Here is a 20,930-nt window from a genome sequence, read left to right on the forward strand (position 1 = left end):
TTTTTGGGTTTTTAAAGTTTATTTGGCAATATCGATCCAAAAAGGGCCTAAATTCTCTCTTAGGATATGGCGTGGTCATCAAGCAAGTGGATGTGTGGTCTTTCTATCTAAACATCCTTTGTGTCATCACTCAATAATTATTGAGATGAGGCTTTTGGCAAGATTCTCACAGGATATGGAACTTAATTGTTCTAACCTTGGCTTGGGAAAGTCACTGCTATATACAAACAAATGTTGATGCATACCATTTATGAAAAGATATAGAAACTATTGTATGTATATTAGTATCAGTACGAAGAACGAATCTTTACTTTATCGCTATAATGAGACTTCTAAACTTTTTATTCATCATAGAAAAAAGGAAACAAGACATTTTAATACTAAACAGAATATTTTTTGGTCTTTTTCAAAAAAAAATTTTAGAAAGGAAGAAATATACTATTATATCTACTATATAGAAAATGGCTACTTTTTGAAAAATGTTACTATACCATCTCCAAATAGAACTAGGATTTGTCCTCAAAGTATGAAGAGATAAGAAAAGAGATTACCATAGAAACATGAACGGTAATACACTTGTATTCTGTTCTTCATGATAAAAATACGTCACCCCCAAATAAGTTTGGTGCGTGGGTTGTTTGATATAGAACGAGAAATACATGGTTTATTATACTAGGGATATTTAATCTACTATGAAATCTTTTTGGGTTTTTCTATTTTTGAAAACGTATATAATGCAGAAAATCTAACATGCATTTATGATTATTATTACACAAAAAAGTTAGAAATGAAAAGTATGTAAACAACTATCTATACAGACACATATAAAATGTTTGTGTATGGGGCTTTTTTTTTTTAGAGTGAATGTTTTTCTCAATTTGAATGTATCTCTAACCATATAGAGGTTTTGACAAGAAAATAAAATTATACGTTGATCCGGTATCATTTTGGTTACTCCGAGGCGTATAATTTTCATTTTTATATCCTCTAGTTTTGAAAATTATGGAGAGATGTTTGAAGATACTCGTACTCAAAAGCCATGATTCTTAATGCTAGTTTTTTAAAACAAACCATAACTGGTGATCTCATGCAACTTTTGTGTCGGCTCATTATTGAACTCAATCCAAATCCGTGGCCTTCTCGCCATGTGTGTGTGTTGTGGGTGGGGTTTATTGTGCAAGACATAATGGAAGGGTTTAGCTAATTGGACACTAGTGGGTGGTGGAACTAGGTCTCTTTGGTGAAATTTGGTAGTTTTGGTTAAAATTGGATGGGAATCAATGCTCTGTTCTGATTGTTGTAGGTACATTGTCATTATCTGAATGTATTTGATGGTTGATGTGATGATATGTGGATGAGTAAGGGACAATTGGTATCTATATGGTTTAAGCTAAGACAAAAAGTGCATGGTGATATGCGCGACCCTTACTAACAAATAACTAATCCCAAAGTGCCCTTAGAAACATGGAGATTGCATACTTCTAAGGGTTGGTCTATGTGGAATCCATTGCCCGGTTTGTTTTTGGGAAATCACATCATTATTGATGTATTGAGAACCTCATATTATGAGAACGGAGAAAAACAACTATTTTGACAAAGAATGTAAAATAAATAACTATTTTGTATACTCGCTCCACAGGTTCACACTTGCTCAAATGACCAGTGAAAAGTGTTTTACAAAGAATATGCGAGGTATACGTGGACTAAGGTTCTGGCACTTATAACCACACATTCTAAGAGGAGGGCCCGATTACCTTAAGGATGCACTCCCATGGAATGCATCGAGAAAACATAACATGAATCTTTTATAGTCAGATATTCAATACTATATGTGGGGTCGGTTTAAGTCTGATTTCCCAAGACTATATGCATATGATAGATGATATGTCATTAGTTATATACTAATAATCTAAACAGTTGGAAATATTTATAGAGAAACATATAAAAGCATACACCCCCAAACAGAATGAAATGATGCATTTGGAGTGTAAGATGCAGAATGATAAGAGAACACTTACGTACCCCATCATGGAATTTATGCAATAACCCGTCATGTTTGAATTGTGCAAAAGAGTGAGAGGTTGGTATTATATGTCCTTCATGAGGCTCAAATGATGGAGAGTAGGACATACCAGGTTTCTCAAACACTGAATTAATGGACTCTTGTGTTTGTATATTGGGCGACATCTTTTTACTAGGAAAGCTTAGAAAGTTATGAATGATCTAAAAGGCAATTGGCTTAAATGTGAATTTGAGGTTTCTTTAAAATGGTTTCGTGGTGCGGTCCTAAAAAATTAGTGGATTTTTTATGAATGGTGGATGGATTTAAAGATGTGTTAAATTGGGGTGGTGATGGTTGGGTGGTGGTTCTTCACATGAACTCGAGGACTTAGGGAATTCTTCATCTAGTTTTGGCATTTCCACAAGATTATGGTTCATATCTATAATAGTAAGGATGTCACAAATTTGCTCCATCGATAAGTCTTGAATGGCCAAGCTAAATTGAAATCCATTTTCCACCATAGATTTTACTCCCTCTTTTCCAAGAACTTCATTTTCTTTGTCCTCTCTGCCTAAATCTTCATAAAATTTCTCAATGCTATTGTTCAAGTGTGTCGAGTCCAATACATGCTCTTGAGTTTCTTCTGCAGGAGTTTTCTCAATTCTGGGTGATGATGCATTAAAGCATGTGCGTGAAACTATGACTTCAGGCATATAGTCATCATCATAAGATCTGGAATGCACACAATAGTCAGGTGGATGCTGATGAATTTTTAACTGGTCATGAGTATCAGGATAGATTTTAGCAATGGGCTTTGTTATAGTAACACCTTGTTTATCTTCTGGACTAGTGGAAAGAATATTAGTATTAGATATGGCATCTTTTGAATCAGATTGGATAAAACATAAGGTAGTTAATATTTGCTGAGTTAGTATTCTTTGCTTGGCCATTTCCTAGTAGAGTTTGTCTGTGATGGATAGTGTAGTGGAATATGAATTTGATATGGATGGTGATGTGAATGGTGATGGGTTTTGGGTGAAACCGTACTCTAACTAACCATATGGATACATGAATGGTGTTTGACTATTTGTAATAGAACTCCATGACTTGTCGACATGATTGGAAAACTCTGGAGTGTATTGGGTACTAGGGAAGTTTGAAAATTGAGGTTCATAATCATAAGGATTTCCCGTAGTAGACTCGAATTCGGTATATGATGGACAATGGGATAACTAGTGATAAGGACTACCGCAAAAAGAACAAGGTTATGGGTTTGCATTGTAATTCCATGATGGTTATGATGCATTTTGATAAGACATGAATGCTCAATTAATAATGATGGACAAACAGTATAAATTCATTTTTTGGATTTTTTAAAATATTTGCATGATCTATAGATTACTATACCCTGTTCAAGGGAACAATTGGGCGCGAGACTAAGCTGGCTCTACTACACGTCTCATAAGAGTAGGCAGTCACTTCATCAAGTGGTGTGCTGCCAAGAATCTCACTCACAATGAATCTGGGGGAGGGGAGTCAGGAAGGTTGTTGGTCCACCGGAATCTGGTAACTGATTACTCTAAATCCTAGTGGCTATATTTTTGTCTTTTTCTGGAGGAGCATGACTACTTTGGGCTCTCGTTGATTAATTTTAATTAATTTTTTTGGTCTAGGGCTTCAAGAATCTTGCAAAGTCCAATTTACCTACATTTGGGAATGACTTCCCAATGGTTGTTATGTGGCTCAGGTTCAGCCTTATGCTCGAATATAAATTGTAGTGCGGAAATTAAATTTCAAACAATCACTTAAGCATGCTTGAACACACATGGTATTCTCTTACTTGTGCTTTGAGGAGGTTTTGAATTTACCTCTCAAGCCGTGCTTACACACTGTTTGAGGAGAAGGCGACGTCGGTTGGCGCATGATCTGAAAATCAGGCCTAACCTTTCGAGTTTTACCCTGTTTTATGTTACAATAAAGGCCCACTTAAAAAGCCCACAAGTTGGGTTTTTGATAATTTACACAACTTTGCCTTCTAGGGCCCAAAACTTAAAACTAAACTAATACTATACTAATCTATTAAATTAACTAGTTTTAGATTGATAATCTAGATTAACTAGAGTCAAATGAACTTAGAGTGTTAATTACCAAGTTGATTCAAAATGTGTGAGATATGATTCACAACTTGCCTCACACACTTGAACTCCCCAAGGCAATGAAAACTCTAATCCCTTGGTAAGTATTCAACTTCAACGAAGTTCAACTCATGTTCATCCACAAAAATCAATCAAAATCCAATTTTTTCTATTTTTTTCATTTTTCTTTTTATCTCTAACAATTACAAACAAGTTCCACTAATTTGTCCTACTCTATTGCAAAATCCAGGTTTGGTGTTCAACTATTCATCAAAAACCAACTGCACTACCAAAAAACTAGACCCTTGTATGTGGAGGTGCCTGGGTGGTCGCCCCGTGCGGTTGCCCGCCGGCTCCGGTAAAGTTTAGTCATCTTTCGGCTGTAACTTCAGCTCCTCTCCAGCTTGTTAGTCCTGAACCCTGATTTGCATGAAAGTAAATCAGTAGTGAAAAACAACAAAATAAAACAACGAAAAATTTAAAAAAATATAAATGGAAAGATGAGAATGGTGTTTCGTCCTTAGATTCTCAACCAAGCACTCTTGCTCCTTCAATCCATGATGGCGGCACCATTTGATAGCTTGTAGTTGTGGTAAGGAGCTTCAAAGATATTGAGAAGTGAGCTTCATCCTAAATTGTTTAGAGTTTGAGTGCAGGAGTTAAGAAGAAGAAAGGTAGGCTCTTGGTAAAGACTTGTTTAGTTTAAGTTAATGAAAACATGAAAACTCAAGTTGTTTGGTATGTAAATTACATGAAAACATTGAAATAAGTATTGATTGAAGATTGAAACAAGAACAAAAAGATAAGATTGATTGATTGAAATAAACAATGCAAAATAACATGATTTAAATAAAGAAAATGAAGAACAATAAACAAAAAACTTGAATTAAAAAACAAGAATAATTCCTACAAACCAAATGGTTTGGACTCTAAAACAATGGATGATTTCTCTCTCCCTAACTTTTAGATTATATACCCTTACTTTTGTCTTTTACTGATTTGCCATCCTCCATCACTTTTTAGACACCTCACACTTCACTTTTTTGCTTTTTTTTTTTGCTTTTTGGTTTTTTCTTGACCAAGGTAGGTTTTTGAGAATGCCATATTTTCAAATCATAAGGGCCTCCATCTTTTGTCTTTTAAGTTGAGGGCTTTGACCTTTGACTTTGATCGTTGACTTTGACTTTTTTCAACACTTTTTCATAGCAGCTTCTAGTCTTCATAATAAGTGTGATGAAGGCTCCTTTAGGTGCTAAGACTTGTCTTTTATGATAAGTGGCCTGAAATTCTCCGTAACCTGAAAAAGATAATAAAAGCTATAAGTTGTCTTTTCATTAAGCGTAAGAAGGGTTGTAATGCAGCAATATAAGGGTAATAAAATGCACATTTGGTAGTTGATCATACAATAAGCTATGATCTACAAAGTTGGAAACCGAGTGATGAATGCATAGATGTAGAAAGGATGTGCGTAAAAATTTGTCAGGCGACCTAGCTGGCTCACACAAAACTCACCCATACGATGTTGTGGAGTCGCACAATGATAAGAAAGTTTTAATATTAAAATTAATGCATAGTGATTATATGATGTCGTGAACAGTAAATTATGGTGGAAAAACAGTAGATAAAACTCATCAAAATCATGTGATAAAGAGGAGAGTAGTCATGTTCGCTAAACTCTAATTTGTACACTACTTGGATGCGTATCTAGATTGCAATTATGCTTCACTAATAAGAGTGAAAACAGTAGATATTATGTGAAAACAATAAATTTAGAGAATGAATAAAGGAATTAGAAGGGGCTTAATCCGCTATGCGATTCGATTTACTATTAGTTAGATCGAATCGCTTTGTTAATCCCTAGTGAATACCAAATCCCTATTGAATACCAAGTCCTCTCGAATCGCTTTGTTAATCCCTAGTGAATACCAAATCTCTTTGGTGGTGGCTCTATATGTAGGAACCGTTATGGTTTCATGTAACGATTTACTACAAACTGCGAGAACCCATGCGCAGCGGAATAAAGGGTTCTCACGGTTTTGGTTAGAAATCATACCTTTGATCAGTTGTGATATATCTGAGAATCCAAACTCTACGAATTAGAAACCTCTTGATCTTTTGTTGTATTCCTATCTTTGGAATGGACATTGTGTGGGCAACAATCTACCAACCTCTTCTTTCTCTCTAGGTCTCTCTCACTCACAAGATACGAACCAAATTTGGAACTTACTTTTCTTGAGCAAAACCTGAGTTTCTCTTAGTGTAAAAAATGGCAAAGAAGAAGGGTTTCTTTTTATAGGCTCCAACAGGGACCATGAGGAGAAATTAGGGTTGGGCCTTCTGACGGGTTTAGGCTTCCCATGTTCGCCCAAAACACACGGCCCAAGTCCGTCAACAAATGGCTTATTCCACTAAAGGCCATTGTTGCACTACCACCCTAATCCCAAATTACGTGTATTATGTTTATGGGCTCCATATTATATGCTTGTCGATCTCCCCCTGTTTAAGATATCGAATGCCCGTTGATTAAGTCAAGTTACTGACAACTACATTAATCAACTTCTTATGTCCTTGAGTAGTACAACTCAACCTTATTGTCATAACTCAACCTTATTGTCATGTCGGATTAAATCCACCTGCAAGGTTTACATGACAATCATTATGAGCTCCTCAAGGGGATATCATCAACCCGACTTCCTTCGGGTCACGGATTCCTTCTATAATTAACAGCACACCTTACATACAATGTCATTACCCAATCCATCGAGTTTGTTGATTCACAAATGAATCTCACTCATTGATGATTTAAAGCAATGTACAATGCACGTAAGTGCCCGTTATTATATCCAGATTAAGAGGACAAGCATCCATAATAATAGAGGTGTTTGTTCTCTTATATAATCAGTATAAAGAGAAACAACCTTACTTGGTCCTGTTCAATACACACCAAGTGTACTAGTGTCATCTTGTAGTCAAGATAGCCTAATACCAGATTATACTACAACCATACCAATGGTTTGTCCAAATCCATCTAGGTTATGAACGTTTAGTTATACTTTATAAGGTATTGATGATATGATCTTCTGTGTGTCACCACACACCATATCATCTATAACATAAAGTATTAGACGCATGCATATAACTAATAACATATATAATACGCATAACATTTGTCTATATGATTCTCATTCAAAATATAAAGAATTAGAGTTATTACAAAAGTAATGCTTTTAGTATATAACCCTATTAGAAACATACACTGCTGGAAGGTACCAAGAGCATTACAAAGGCCAAAAGGCATTCGTTTATAGGCATATGTTCCAAAAAGACATGTGAAAGTAGTCTTTTCTTGGTCATCAATATCGATAATAATCTGAAAATAGCCAGAGTAGCCATCTAAAAAACAATAATAAGCATGACCAGCTAGACATTCGAGCATCTAATCTATAAAGGGTAGAGGAAAATGATCCTTTCGTGTCATGGCATTTAAACGTCTGTAATCAATACAGATCCTCCATTTTATAGGGACTCGTGTGGAAACATATTCACCCTTAGCATTACGTACCATGGTAACCCCCGATTTCTTAGGAACTACAAAAATGGGACTTACCCATTCGCTATCGGAAATAAGATATATGATACCCACATCGAGTAACTGTAAGACTTCTTTCCTGACCACCTCTTTCATGGTAGGGTTCATGCGACGTTGAGATTCTCGAGAAGTCTTTGCATTATCCTCCAAATGGATATAATGTGTGCATACATTAGGGTCAATCCCCTTAATGTCGTCTAGGGACCAACCAATCGCGGAATGATGTTCCCTAATCACCCTAATCAAACATGCCTCTTCATCCCCAGACAACAGAGAAGATATAATTACCAGATGACTACCATCTGGATCAAGTTGAATGTACTTCAACTCAGAAGGAAGAGGTTTAAGCACAGGGGTGGAAGGAATGTCGATAAAGGCTTCTGGAGGTTCCTCATCGTGAATAGTGAAGACTTGTTTAGGTATCAAATCTTCATACTCGGTAGATGGAGCTACAGAAGGATCTAAGGTAGGTGTAGCCTCGAAAAGGGCATTGACTTCCTCTACATAGGAGTCATCCTCAAAATCTGAACTTCTGAAAGAAAGGAATTTATGCATCTGATTTTCTGGAAACATGTTATTAAAATAATCTTGAGCTAAGCTCTCGATCATGCTAACCTCCCCATCTATAGACGAATCTGGTGACTGTTTCATCATTTTAAAAACATTTACCTCAACAGAAAGGTGGCCAAAAGACATGGACATCGAACCATCGCGGCAATTTATAAGCGCGTTGGCAGTTGCCAAGAATGGGCGCCCTAAGATGATAGGAATAGAGTCATTAGCGACTTCTGTATCGAGGAAAACAAAATCAGCAGGATAGTAGAAATCTTGAACCTTAACAAGCACGTTTTCAACCACACCCTTAGGATACTTAATAGACTGATCAGCTAATTACAACGTCATTTTAGTAGGTTGCATCTCCTATAGACCTATTCGTTTATATAAATAATAAGAGAGTAAGTTAACACTGACCCCCAGGTCTAATAGCGCGGTCGTCGTGTGGGAATCTCCTAAGGTTCATTGTACAGTAGGACAACCAGGGTTCTTGTACTTAACGATTCCATTATGTTCGGATAAAGTTGGAAACTGTTTAATTAAAAAGGCATCTTTAGGAATATATGTCTTACACCTAGTAGTGCACAACTCTTTGAGAAACTTAGCATGGTGAGGTAACTTTTTAATTGCTTCAAGAAAAGGTAAGTTTATCGTTAGATTTTTAAAAACTTCCCTAATCTCATCAAAATTCATATCCTTGGTTAACATGGTTAATCTCTAGGGAAACGGTGGTTTCTCTCTATATTTAGCATATGGATCAACAGGATGTTTAACTTTGGCTTTTTGTTTCTTAGGCTCGTGGTTTTAACCGGTACACTGCATGGGTAGGATCTTCGCCATTATTTCGCATCTAGTAAAATATCAAGTGTAGGGACTCATGGTGGGGGTAACTACAGGCATAGTTACGGCGTTATCAACCACTCTGCCAGAACGGAGAGTGGTGATGGCATTTAGCTCACCTACGTTTCCATTTTCATTACTAGTATTACCATTTACCTCAAAAGCTGTGTTTGGTGTTTTAGGATTAGGTTTCACTTGACCTGGAAACACACATTTTGGTTGTACTTTGTCTTGGGTTAACTGCTGTAAGGAAAGTTGGATGGATTGTAAAATCTGTTGTTGGGTTTGCATAAAGGTGTCAAAACGATCCGGTTGTTGAGGAGTGTTTGTTACAGGTTGTGTGACAGGAACTATGTCACGTTGATTATTAATGGGTGGGTTGTGATAGTTATTATTTATTGGAACGGTACCTCTATTAGCATTATAATTATTATTGTTATAATTATTATAATTCCCTTGTCCTTGTCCTTGTCGTGGTAGAGCTTGGTTATAATTGTTTGCTAGCCTAACATTTTGATTATTATACCCTCGAGGTGTAACTTGTTGATTATTTCTCCAACTGAAGTTGGGATTTTGTCTCCAAGGGGCATTAGGAATTGGATAGGTATTAATGGAGCAAACTTTATCTGGTTGTGATGGTTGGTGTTCATAGGCGAGAGGATAGTAGGAGTCAGGATGCTCAAGACTCAAATAGAAATTACATGGAATAGAGTTGGTATTCATGACAGGGGTAGGCTTTTGTTGAACAGAAATAGCTTCTACCTTTTTTAGTGAGAGATTCGATTAAAGTTTTAAGCTCAGGATCAGGTTTAATCTCAAACATACCGACAGCCTTAATTGTTGAAGAAGAACTAGCGGAGCGGGGGATATCGTCACTACCCGCCAGTTATTATTACGCTTTGTTTGATCTTCTAAAAAGCTATAAGCCTCTGAGGTTCCTTTACTGAGGAAACTACCCCCATTCATTATATCAAGGACCTCTTTGTGATGGTGTAAAAGCCCCTTGAAAAAGACACGAACTAACGTGTCTTTCGCAAGGTTATGGTGTGGACACTCTATAAGAAGATCAGTGAAACGATTCCAGGCCTCTGAAAAGGATTCATGAGGATTCTAGCGGAAAAAATGAATCTTGGAAAGCATTTCATCTGTCTTCAGTGGTGGGTCAAAATGTTCCATAAACAATTAAACAAGTTTGGCCCATTAGTCCACAGAATTAGGCGCTTGAGCAGTTAACCAAGACGCCGCCTTATCGACTAGGGTGAAAGGAAACACCCTCAGTTTAATTTGTTCCGCACCTACCGTAGGATGATGGAATGTGGTAAGAACTTGTTCAATCCTACGTATATACTAATAAGGTTTTTCATGGTCTAACCCATGAAAAACTGGTAACAAATTAAATATATTCGAGAGGATTCGAAATCCCCCACTGGGTCTGCCAGAATGATGCAAGACTTAGGGCTATCGTTCAGGGCTTTGTAAAAGTCAGAGAGAGAAGTCTCTCTTTCTTCAGCCATTATTTCAGGTGTAGTGTGTGGTATACTAGATAGGTGTGTGTGTTGACGTTCACGATAGATTACGTTAGTCATTTTTTCTCTACCTAACCTTAATCTCATGCAAGGTTAAGTCCAATATTAAAGAAACACAACAACAGTCAAAACAACTCTGATATGCTATAATAAATCCTATAACAGGAGAGGCAAGGAGTGGAAGAAGAAGTACCTAAATGTCTCCTTGCTCCGCGTTTGAATAACATCTTCTATACACGATTTCAGTGTATTCAAGCAGATAGTAACACTGAATAACTTTGAAAAAAATGAAAGTTTGAACTAACCTGTGAAATCGGGCTTATTCAGAAGAGGGCGCGTGGCGTGCTCGGATTTTGCCTAACAAGGGCGCAGGTCACGGTCTTGCCTGACTCGAAGTCCAGGCACTTTAGCTCGGGGCGCGCTTCAAATTTGCCTAACAAGGGCGCGGGGCGCGCTCTTACCTTAGACGATGTCCAGGCACTTTAGCGCAGGGCGCGCTTCAAATTTAGGCAAATCAGGCACGAGGTGCGATCAATGTATTTCTGCGAAAAAAATCAGTTTTTGAAGCAAATAACCACAGTTAAAACCAAACAAGGGTGGGTGGGTTTAATGGGATTTTGGTAGGATTAACACTACTAAAGTAAATGAAACTAAACAAAACTAAAATGACAGCGGCGCCATTTGATAAAAGGAAACACGATAGTTTTACCTACTCTTCCCTAGTTATATTACGAATAAGTAAAACTAAATCACTTCTTATTCCTAATTTATCAAAGATTCTACTCTCGTTATCAATGCAATATTTGGAGTAGAGAATTCGTTCCAGTCCTAGCTCGTTCAGAATGTAATGTTTCCTAGTTCATGTATTCTAACAAAACGATGAGAGTAATGAAATGAAATTTAACTAAGATGGTGAATTAACTAATCAAGATGTTATAAATCAAACTATGACAATTCAATAATAAAAATGACAATATGAGAAGGAATTAGGGGAATTTGATTCCACCTTGAATTCAACTTAAATAAACTAGCATAAAATTTGTTGTAATCCAAATCTTTACGTTTTCACGTAAGGGGTTGGTATTTCTAATCCCTAAACTATTCATGGTAATCTCTACCAACCAATAATTAGCGTGTGAAGCAATCAAACCGATTTTCATGGTGAACTAATTACTTTCTTGAGTGGAATAGATGATTACAACTATTTCTACTCTAACACAATCAAGTTTTCATCGAAGCTTTCTCAAACCCCTCTAATGGAGGTTTTAGCCTTGATTCATTAAACTATCATTTCTAGAATAAGAACAATAAGAACAATGCATTATTGAAAGAATAACAATTACTTTATTAATCAAATTAAAAGAGAGTCTAATGATTCAAAACTGAATTAAAACTAAATTTATGAAATGCTAACTATCCAATTAAGACTAACTAAGTATATGAATATTAAAACAAAGTTTTTAATGTAAATGCTAATTCTTTATTATAAAACTAATTCTGATTCTAAAAACTAAAACTAATTACTTGGATATAAAACTAATTATTTAAAGAGTTAAGTCTTAGTCTTCTTTATATAGATGAGGCTAGATCCACAATTTCGTTCATGGGCTTAGGAGCCATGTTTTGGGCCGAAAAATCGAGCCCAAAACCTCATTACTTCAGTCCACAAAGGGGTTTTCAGTTAGAAATAACTTCAACAGCCTTTTCATCCACTTTTTCTCCTCTGATTGGGCCAAGGCTTGGACCATTAGGAAGCTCTGTCCTAGCCAGTCGTTTTGACATATGGTGAGCCCAATTCCAAGGTCTGAGTCCAAAGATACGGCTTTTGGAAATTCTGCTGACTTTTATGCGCTATTTCTGCCCGCGTTGACTTTGACTTTTCAACTTTGACCGGGCTTTAAAAAGGTTTTTTCTCTTTGAATCTTGGCCTTTAATCATAGAACTTCTTAGCAACCAATCTTTGCTCCTTTATCTTGCAAAAGGGACTCTTTTCTTCACATATTCAACTCCAATGCCTAAAATACACAAAAACAAGATAACAGTACTAACTCTTACTTATTAATCACATAATTGGTCTAAAAGCAATATTGTTAAGGGGTTAAAACCACAGTTTTGGGCTCTTTATCACCTACTATTACAAAAGACCGATTTACAGTCTCCCTCTACAGTCAAAACACCTCACCAAGGTTGTTTTATGCTTTTCCTTTTTGCTTTTTCATATCTTCTTGATCAAGCTAGGTTTAGAGAAAGCCTTCTTTTGTATCAAGGCCATCTATCTCTGGTCTTCTGAGTTAAGGACTTGACTTTTTGCTCTCTGGTTTGGAGTCCTTGACCTTTGACCTTTGACGTTGACTTTGACTTTGACTTTGACTTTTTCAGTACTTTTTCATAGCAGCTTCGAGTCTTCATAATAAGCGTAAATAAGGTACATTTTGGTGCTAAGATGTAGCTTTTATGAGAAGTGGTCTGAATTGCTCTGTGACCTAAAAAAGGTAATAAAAGCTAGGACTTGTCTTTTCAGTAATGTAAGGGTAATAAAACGCACATTTGGGAGCTGATCATATATCTTGTGATAAATCTAGCCAAAAGCCTCATATGAGTGAAATATTTGAGTGATGACACAAATGAGTAGTCAATTCTGAGTCGAAAAATCACACGTCCACTTGTTTGATCACCATACTGTAGGAACCGTTATTTCATAATGCAAATTTCTACAAACAGCGAAAATCCACAAGCAGCGGAATTAATGGGGTTCACAGTTTTGGATAGAAAACATACCTTTTAGAATCGGTTAAGATGTAATCTCTGATAATCCAATAGCTATGAATCCGAATGAACAATCAACCCCTTGATCTTCTGTTGTCTTCCTTTAGAATAGATTGGACATTGTGTGGGCAACGATCTACCAACCCCCTTCTTTATCACAAAGCTAGATCCAATTTTGGATCTATCTTTCTTTGCCTCTTTTTTCAATTTAGTGAATAGTCATTTCGGCCAAAGATAAAAAGCATTCTATTTATAGGCTACAATAGGGACCGTGAGGAGAAATTAGGGTTGGGCCTCCTGACGGGCTTGGGCTTCCCATGTTCGCCCAGAACACACGGCCCAAGTCCGTCAACAAATGGTTTATTCCACTAAAGGTCATTGTTGCACTACCGCCCTAATCCCAAATTACGTGTCAGCGTTTATGGGCTCCATATTATATGCTCGTTGATCTCCCCGTGTTTAAGATACCGAATGTCCGTTGATTAAGTCAAGTTACTGACAACTACATTAATCAACTTCATATGTCCTTGAGTAGTACCACTCAACCTCATTGTCATGTCAGAATAAATGCACTTGCAGGGTTTATACATGACAATCTTTTTGAGCTCCTCAAGGGGACATCATCAACCCGACTTCCTGCGGGTCAAAGATTCCTTCTATAATCAACAACACACCTTACATACAATGTCATTACCCAATCTATTGAGTTTGTTGATTCAGAAATGAATCTCACTCATTGATGATTTAAAGCAATGTATAATGCACGTAAGTACCCGTTATTATATCCTGATTAAGAGGACAAGCATCAATAATAACAGAGGCGTTTGTTCTCTTATATAGTCAGTATAAAGAGAAACAACCTCACTTGGTCCTGTTCAATACACACAAAGTGTACTAGTGTAATCATATAGTCAAGATAGACTAATACCAGATTATACTACAACCGTACCAATGGTTTGTCCAAATCCATCTAGGTTATGAACGATTACTTGTACTTTATAAGGTATTGATGATATGATCTTCTGTGTGTTTACACCATATCATCTACAACATAAAGTATTAGACACATGCATATAACTAATAACATATATAATATGCATAACATTTGCCCATATGATTCTCATTCAAAATATGAAGAATTAGAGTTAATACAAAAGTAATGTTTTTAGTTTATAACCCTATCAATCTCCCACTTATACTCAAAGCATTGCTTTTTAGTATACTACTAACAAATCTCCCACTTATACTTAAAGCTATGTTGCCAAACATCTGATTCCCATCCCCTCTACATGCCTGTCAAAAGACTTAGCCATTAAGCTCATTGTAAAGGAGTCAACTAGGTTATCAGCTGATGCCATCTTGGTAACATAAACATCTCCTCGTATCTAGTGATACTTGCGCTTAATGTGTTTACTTGCATTATGGGTAACATAAACATCTCCTTTTCTTGCGATCTCTTATAATTTTGATCCCTTCATATCAAATAGTTTGGATAACCATACCCTTATGTCTGTCAACACTTTCACATTGTTTCCAATGAGTAAGATGTCATCTACATAAAGCACAAGAAATACCACTACGTTTTCTGTCAAATTTCTTGTACAAAACAAGACGCTCTTGACCTTTTTCAATGAATACTTCTGGTTGCTCCATATAGATGGTTTCCTCAAGACTTCCATTAAGGAAAGCTGTCTTGACATCCATTTTATAGACCCACTTGCATCCAATAGGTTTTACACCATTGGGTGGCTCTGCAAGCTCCCAGATCTGATTAGAATCCATAGATTCCATCTCAGAATTCATTGTCGTTTGCCAAGATATTACATCTCTATCTTGGAGTGCTTCATTGTAGGTCCAGGGATTAGGATTCTGGTTATTAGTGGTTATGTCTGAAGACATTCCCAAACCAATCCACCTATCAGGTTGTCTAACAACCCTCCCACTATGACGAAGCACCTCTTGTTCTTGTACGTCATTGGTGACACGTTGTGGTTCCTATTCTTGTACAATTAGTACTGAAGTAGTTGGTGTCTCTCCTCTCAATACTTTTAGAATAATATTACTCGGGGTAATAATTTAATGCACTATGGGTGGAATAAGATTAATGATGTATAAATTGCCTTCTAATGCACCAGAACAGGTAAAAGGTTTATTTTTCTTAATGATGATCTTGTCATTTAAAAGAAACAGAATATCCATCCTTAATTAACATAGAAACTGAAATCAAGTTCTTTCTAAAATTAGGCACATAAAGACAATTCTTTAACACCTTAGTCTTATTTCTACCAAAAGATAAATAAACATCTCCCACTGCAATAGCTACTTCTTTCGTAGCATCCCAAAAGATATGGCAATCTCTCCAGCACTAAGTTTTTTGGTTTCCTGGAACCTCTACAACGAAATGCAGACATGGTTAGTGGCTTCCGTATCTACACACCAGGTACTGGTAGATAACACCGCTAAACATATTAAAAGACTAGTGCATGAGACATACCTCCATTATTCTCTTTGTTGAGAAGAGGACAATCTTGCCTCCAGTGTCCTGACTGCTTGCACTTGTAGCACTTGCCTTTAGGCTTTTGCACAGCTCCTTGAGGTCACATGCCCTTCTTTGCCATGCTCTTATGCTTCTGAACATTATTCTTCTTCTTACTGCCATTAGGCGTAGAAGTAGAAACCTTCTCAGTAGCATAAACCTGAACATAACTCTGCTTAAAGAGACTCTCAGCTGACTGAAGTTCTGTCATCAGTTATACCAAAGAATACAACCTTTTGTTCATGTTGTAGTTAAGGCGGAACGGTTCAAACCTCTCAGGCAGTTCCATGAGAATGATATGGACCTGCATTTCCGCATCGATATCAGCTCAAAGGATCTCCAACTCATTCAGATAAGCCATCATCCTGAGTATATGATCCCTTACAGCAGTTCCTTCAGTCATAGTTGTGGTCATCAAGTTTTTCATGGCAGTTTGCCTAGCAGCCCTATTCTGGTGTCCGAAGAGTTCCATGAGATTGGTCATCATATCATAAGCCGTGGTCATGGCCTGATGTTGATGTTGCAGCATACCTGACATAAATGCCAGAATGTAACACCGCGACAACTCATCTGCCTTGATCCACTTCTTATATGATCCTTTCTCATCTTCTCCAGCATCATCTTTTGGCTTAGGTGGGCATTCCTCATTGAGTACAAATTTGTACTCTTCAGCAGTCAACACTATATCCAAGTTGCGTTTCCAGTCTATGTAATTAGGGCCAAGAAGTTTGTTTTCCTAAAGAACAGTTGCTAGTGGGTTGAAAGTAACCATTTTGAAAACCTGAGAATCACATAAAATAACTATTATGTAAGGCAAAAACTTCTTGAGTTAATAACAGAAATTAATTAATTAATCAACCCATCACTTGCACCTTCCATACCGAGAAGTAGTAAGCCACGATAGTGTGGACGTTTACCATTCTGCATTCGTGGAAATACTTTTGGAGTTAACTTAAAACTCAATTAATTAACCCGTCAGCACCCTACACACTGAGATGTAGTAAGCCACGATAGTGTGGATGTTTACCCTATCTACATTCGTGTAGAGAGGTTTTTCCTATTAGTTCTACTTCTCGTCAACTTAACAGCACACCACTCTAAGTATATACCATTACTCAACTTCTTAGTCCATTATTTGTAATGAATCCCTTCAGATGGAGAAGTGAATCCATACATTAATAACTTCATATAGTTGTCCTTTAGAAGTTTGTTCTGGTGATCCGTAATTAGACTCATCCGATATGGAGGAAGGCACTAAAACCGACGCGAAAGTATAATTACATCACCAACAAACCAGTAATGGAGACCGTGGGATTTATACAAAACAAATTCCCACTCCCACTTAGTTATTTAGAACTGAGGATCTTTATGTTTACTGGTCAGGTCTATGTCCATGTTATCTATTATTCATGTGGGCTTAGTTTTTAACAAACATCCACAAATAAAAACATGTATATAAAATAAGCAAATATGAACAATAAAATGGAAAATAAATTCCCAACAGTTATGGCCCATATTCATTGCTCCCTGTTCGCCGAACTCTTTTAGTTGCCTTCACAAAATTCGGCAGAAACCTCACGAAATCACTTTATAGACCCCCGAACAGCAAACAAATTTCATCTCATTCTAGAGAAAAAAAAATCTCTTTCTGCCGTGAAGGACGCGACCCGCGCTCCACTTTTGACTGTATAAGGCGCGTGGCGCGCTCCTTCCAGTGTTTTTCAGCACAACCCGTGCTTAACCTGCGCTCCTGCCTTTTGCCACTTCTAGGCGCTTGAGCGCGACGTGCGCTCCATCCGCACTCCAGCATAAAAACTCAAATCCGGATTTCGACCAATCCAAATCTTGATCTTTTTGATCTTTTGATCTTTATATATGATTACATCATGGATAAAAACAATAACACGATACATACCGTGATTTAAATTACATCCACCAATAATCAAAAGCTGTAAAACCAATCAATTTTTCATAAAAACAAAAATCGATCCATTTCTTTCCAGAAATCATTCTGACCATAACAGTTGGTTTAGATGCCTGTAAATCCAAGTTAGAACAGTTCTACATCTACCAACAAATCTACATGCTCTGATACCAATTGTAGGAACCGTTATTTCAAAATGCAAATTTCTACAAACTGCGAAAACCTACGCACAGCGGAATTAATGGGGTTCACGGTTTTGAATAGAAAACATACCTTTTAGAATCGGCTAAGATGTAATATCTGAAAATTCAATAGCTATGACCTTTTGAATAGATTGGACGTTGTGTGGACAACGATCTACCAACCCCCTTCTTTCTCACAAAGCTAGATCCAATTTTGGATCTATCTTTCATTGCCTCTATTTTCAATCTAGTGAATAGTCATTTCAGCCAAGAGAAAAAGGATTCTATTTATAGGCTACAACAGGGACCATGAGGAGAAATTAGGGTTGGGCCTCCTGACGGGCTTGGGCTTTCCATGTTCGCCCAGAACACACGGCCCAAGTCCATCAGCAAATGGCTTATTCCACTAAAAGCCATTGTTGCACTACCGCCCTAATCCCAAATTACGTGTCAGTGTTTATGGGCTCTATATTATATGCTCGTTGATCTCCTCGTGTTTAAGATATTGAATGTCCATTGATTAAGTCAAGTTACTGACAACTATATTAATCAACTTCTTATGTCCTTGAGTAGTACCACTCAACCTCATTGTCATGTCGGAATAAATCCACCTGCAGGGTTTACATGACAATCTTTTTGAGCTCCTCAAGGGGACATCATCAACCCAACTTCCTGCGGGTCACAGATTCCTTCTATAATCAACAGCATACCTTACATACAATGTCATTACCTAATCCATCAAGTTTGTTGTTTCAGAAATGAATCTCACTCATTGATGATTTAAAGCAATGTACAATGCACGTAAGTGCCCGTTATTATATCCGGATTAAGAGGACAAGCATCCATAATAACAGGGGCATTTGTTCTCTTATATAGTCAATATAAAGAGAAACAACCTCACTTGGTCCTGTTCAATACACATAAAGTATACTAGTGTAATCCTATAGTCAAGATAGACTAATACCAGATTATACTACAACCGTACCAATGGTTTGTCCAAATCCATCTAGGTTGTGAACGATTACTTATACTTTATAAGGTACTGATGATATGATCTTCTGTGTGTTCACACTATATCATCTACAACATAAAGTATTAGGCACATACATTTAACTAATAACATATATAATATGCATAACATTTGCCCATATGATTCTTATTCAAAATATGAAGAATTAGAGTTAATACAAAAGTAATGCTTTTAGTATATAACCCTATCACATACCATATCCTAAGCGAGAATTTAGGCCCCCTTTGTATCGATATAGCCAGAAATTCACACCTATAAGAATATTTTTCCGCTAGTTGCCCCACTGAGCCTTTCTTTAACTTTTTCATAAACTACAAATTCCTTATCCTCTATAAAATAGAAATTAAAAAATATAATAGCCTACCTATCCGATAAGTTTGAGAAATAGGATGAAGTGGAGAAAAGTGAAGAGAAAGACTTGTGCAAAACCAAAATTAGTTAGTTGCTTCAAAAAGAAAATAAATGAAAGTTTCCAAAATAAAAGAATAATCAAATTTAGAACTCCATAAAATCAAAAGGAGTCAAAAGGCAAAACAAAAAGGTTAAGTATGGAACAAAAGTCTAGAAACAAAGCAAGAACAAATGCTTTATCTAGTAATGTAATTTGAAGACCCTATTTTCTCATACTTGTTTATTTTGTTTATTCATTCCATTTATTCTTAAACCATCACTTAAGGCTTATGTAACACCTAATAAAGACCTCTAGCTTAATTATAAATATGTTAGTATGATAATATGTGCTAGTTATGTTTAATTGACCTCAGCTCCTTTGGACATCATTGAGATTGTAAGGAAAAGTGTGCCCACTGCACATTCTAGACACTACTGCAGAAAAGTGCATAGATAGCATAGGAAAAACGCTATGAATTTTATTTCATAGCATTTACAAAACGCTATCTATGGCCATTCTATGCTTTTTAACATAGCGTTTGTGTCCAAAAACGCTATCAAATTAATAGCGTTCACTACAAGAAAAAAAGGCTTTATATCACTGTTAAAAAGAGTGACAAAAAGTCTTTTGTCACTATTTTTTGTTTTCCCCAAAACCATCACAAATATTCCCCTCCAGATATACCTATTTCCACCACATAAACAGTAACAAATACTTAAAACCGTCACAAAAAAATCCTTATTTTTGTGACTGTTTTGACAAAACAATAATGTAATCATGTTGTAACCATCACAAAAAGGACAACTATACATGATAGTTTGGTTAAAACCGTGATGAATATATTTGTTTTTTCAAAAAAATAATAACGAATACACATGAAAATAAAAATCGGCATTCCACATTGAATTGGACCTGCATTGATAAAAGTTTCCCAAACAAACATAATATATTAAGTTTCAAAATATTATTCACAAACACTAATTCTTTTGAGACTTTACAAATAAACCAAGACATACTTGGATAACCGATATATGTATTTGAATATAAATCGAAATTAAACATCCAGTAGAATTAGAAAAGTAATCATCCTAGCCTGCCAAAGCACAACATATTTTTGGATGAAGCCAACAAACTTGTATCGTTGCTAATAAGCTACACCTCTAGCATGACTACAATATTCCATAGCACCCAACAAGGCAATATAACTCCATCTACAACTTGCTTTTCATATGCATCCTCTGCATGCAAAACAATTAGCAAGTGTAAGTTAATACTTCTGTATCCTAAAGTGAATGCTTTCCATATTTAAACTAGCCAAGAACAAGAACCACCTTATGAAACAAATGAAGAGTACATTTCCAAAGTAATGAACAAGCCAAAATCACTTACAGTACTACGTTTGGGCAATTATTTTTCGTAAAAAATTAAAGTGAACATTAATGTGAATGGAACTG

The 20,930-nt window shown here is 36.4% G+C and overlaps 1 protein-coding gene across 1 annotated transcript; it reads right to left on the reverse strand.

Annotated features, from left to right (window-relative positions):
- Positions 1 to 16,277: 16,277 nt before the first annotated feature.
- LOC147481899 (uncharacterized) lies at positions 16,278 to 16,828 on the reverse strand. Its single transcript, XM_086579114.1, has 2 exons — positions 16,822 to 16,828; positions 16,278 to 16,654 (listed from the first exon to the last, which is right to left on the reverse strand). Exons 1-2 carry the CDS (start codon positions 16,826 to 16,828, stop codon positions 16,278 to 16,280), a joined length of 384 nt encoding a protein of 127 aa, XP_086435240.1.
- Between the last annotated feature and the right edge of the window lie 4,102 nt (positions 16,829 to 20,930).

Source organism: Coptis chinensis, chromosome 8, assembly GCF_015680905.1.
Source record: "Coptis chinensis isolate HL-2020 chromosome 8, ASM1568090v1, whole genome shotgun sequence".
NCBI lineage: Eukaryota > Viridiplantae > Streptophyta > Magnoliopsida > Ranunculales > Ranunculaceae > Coptis > Coptis chinensis.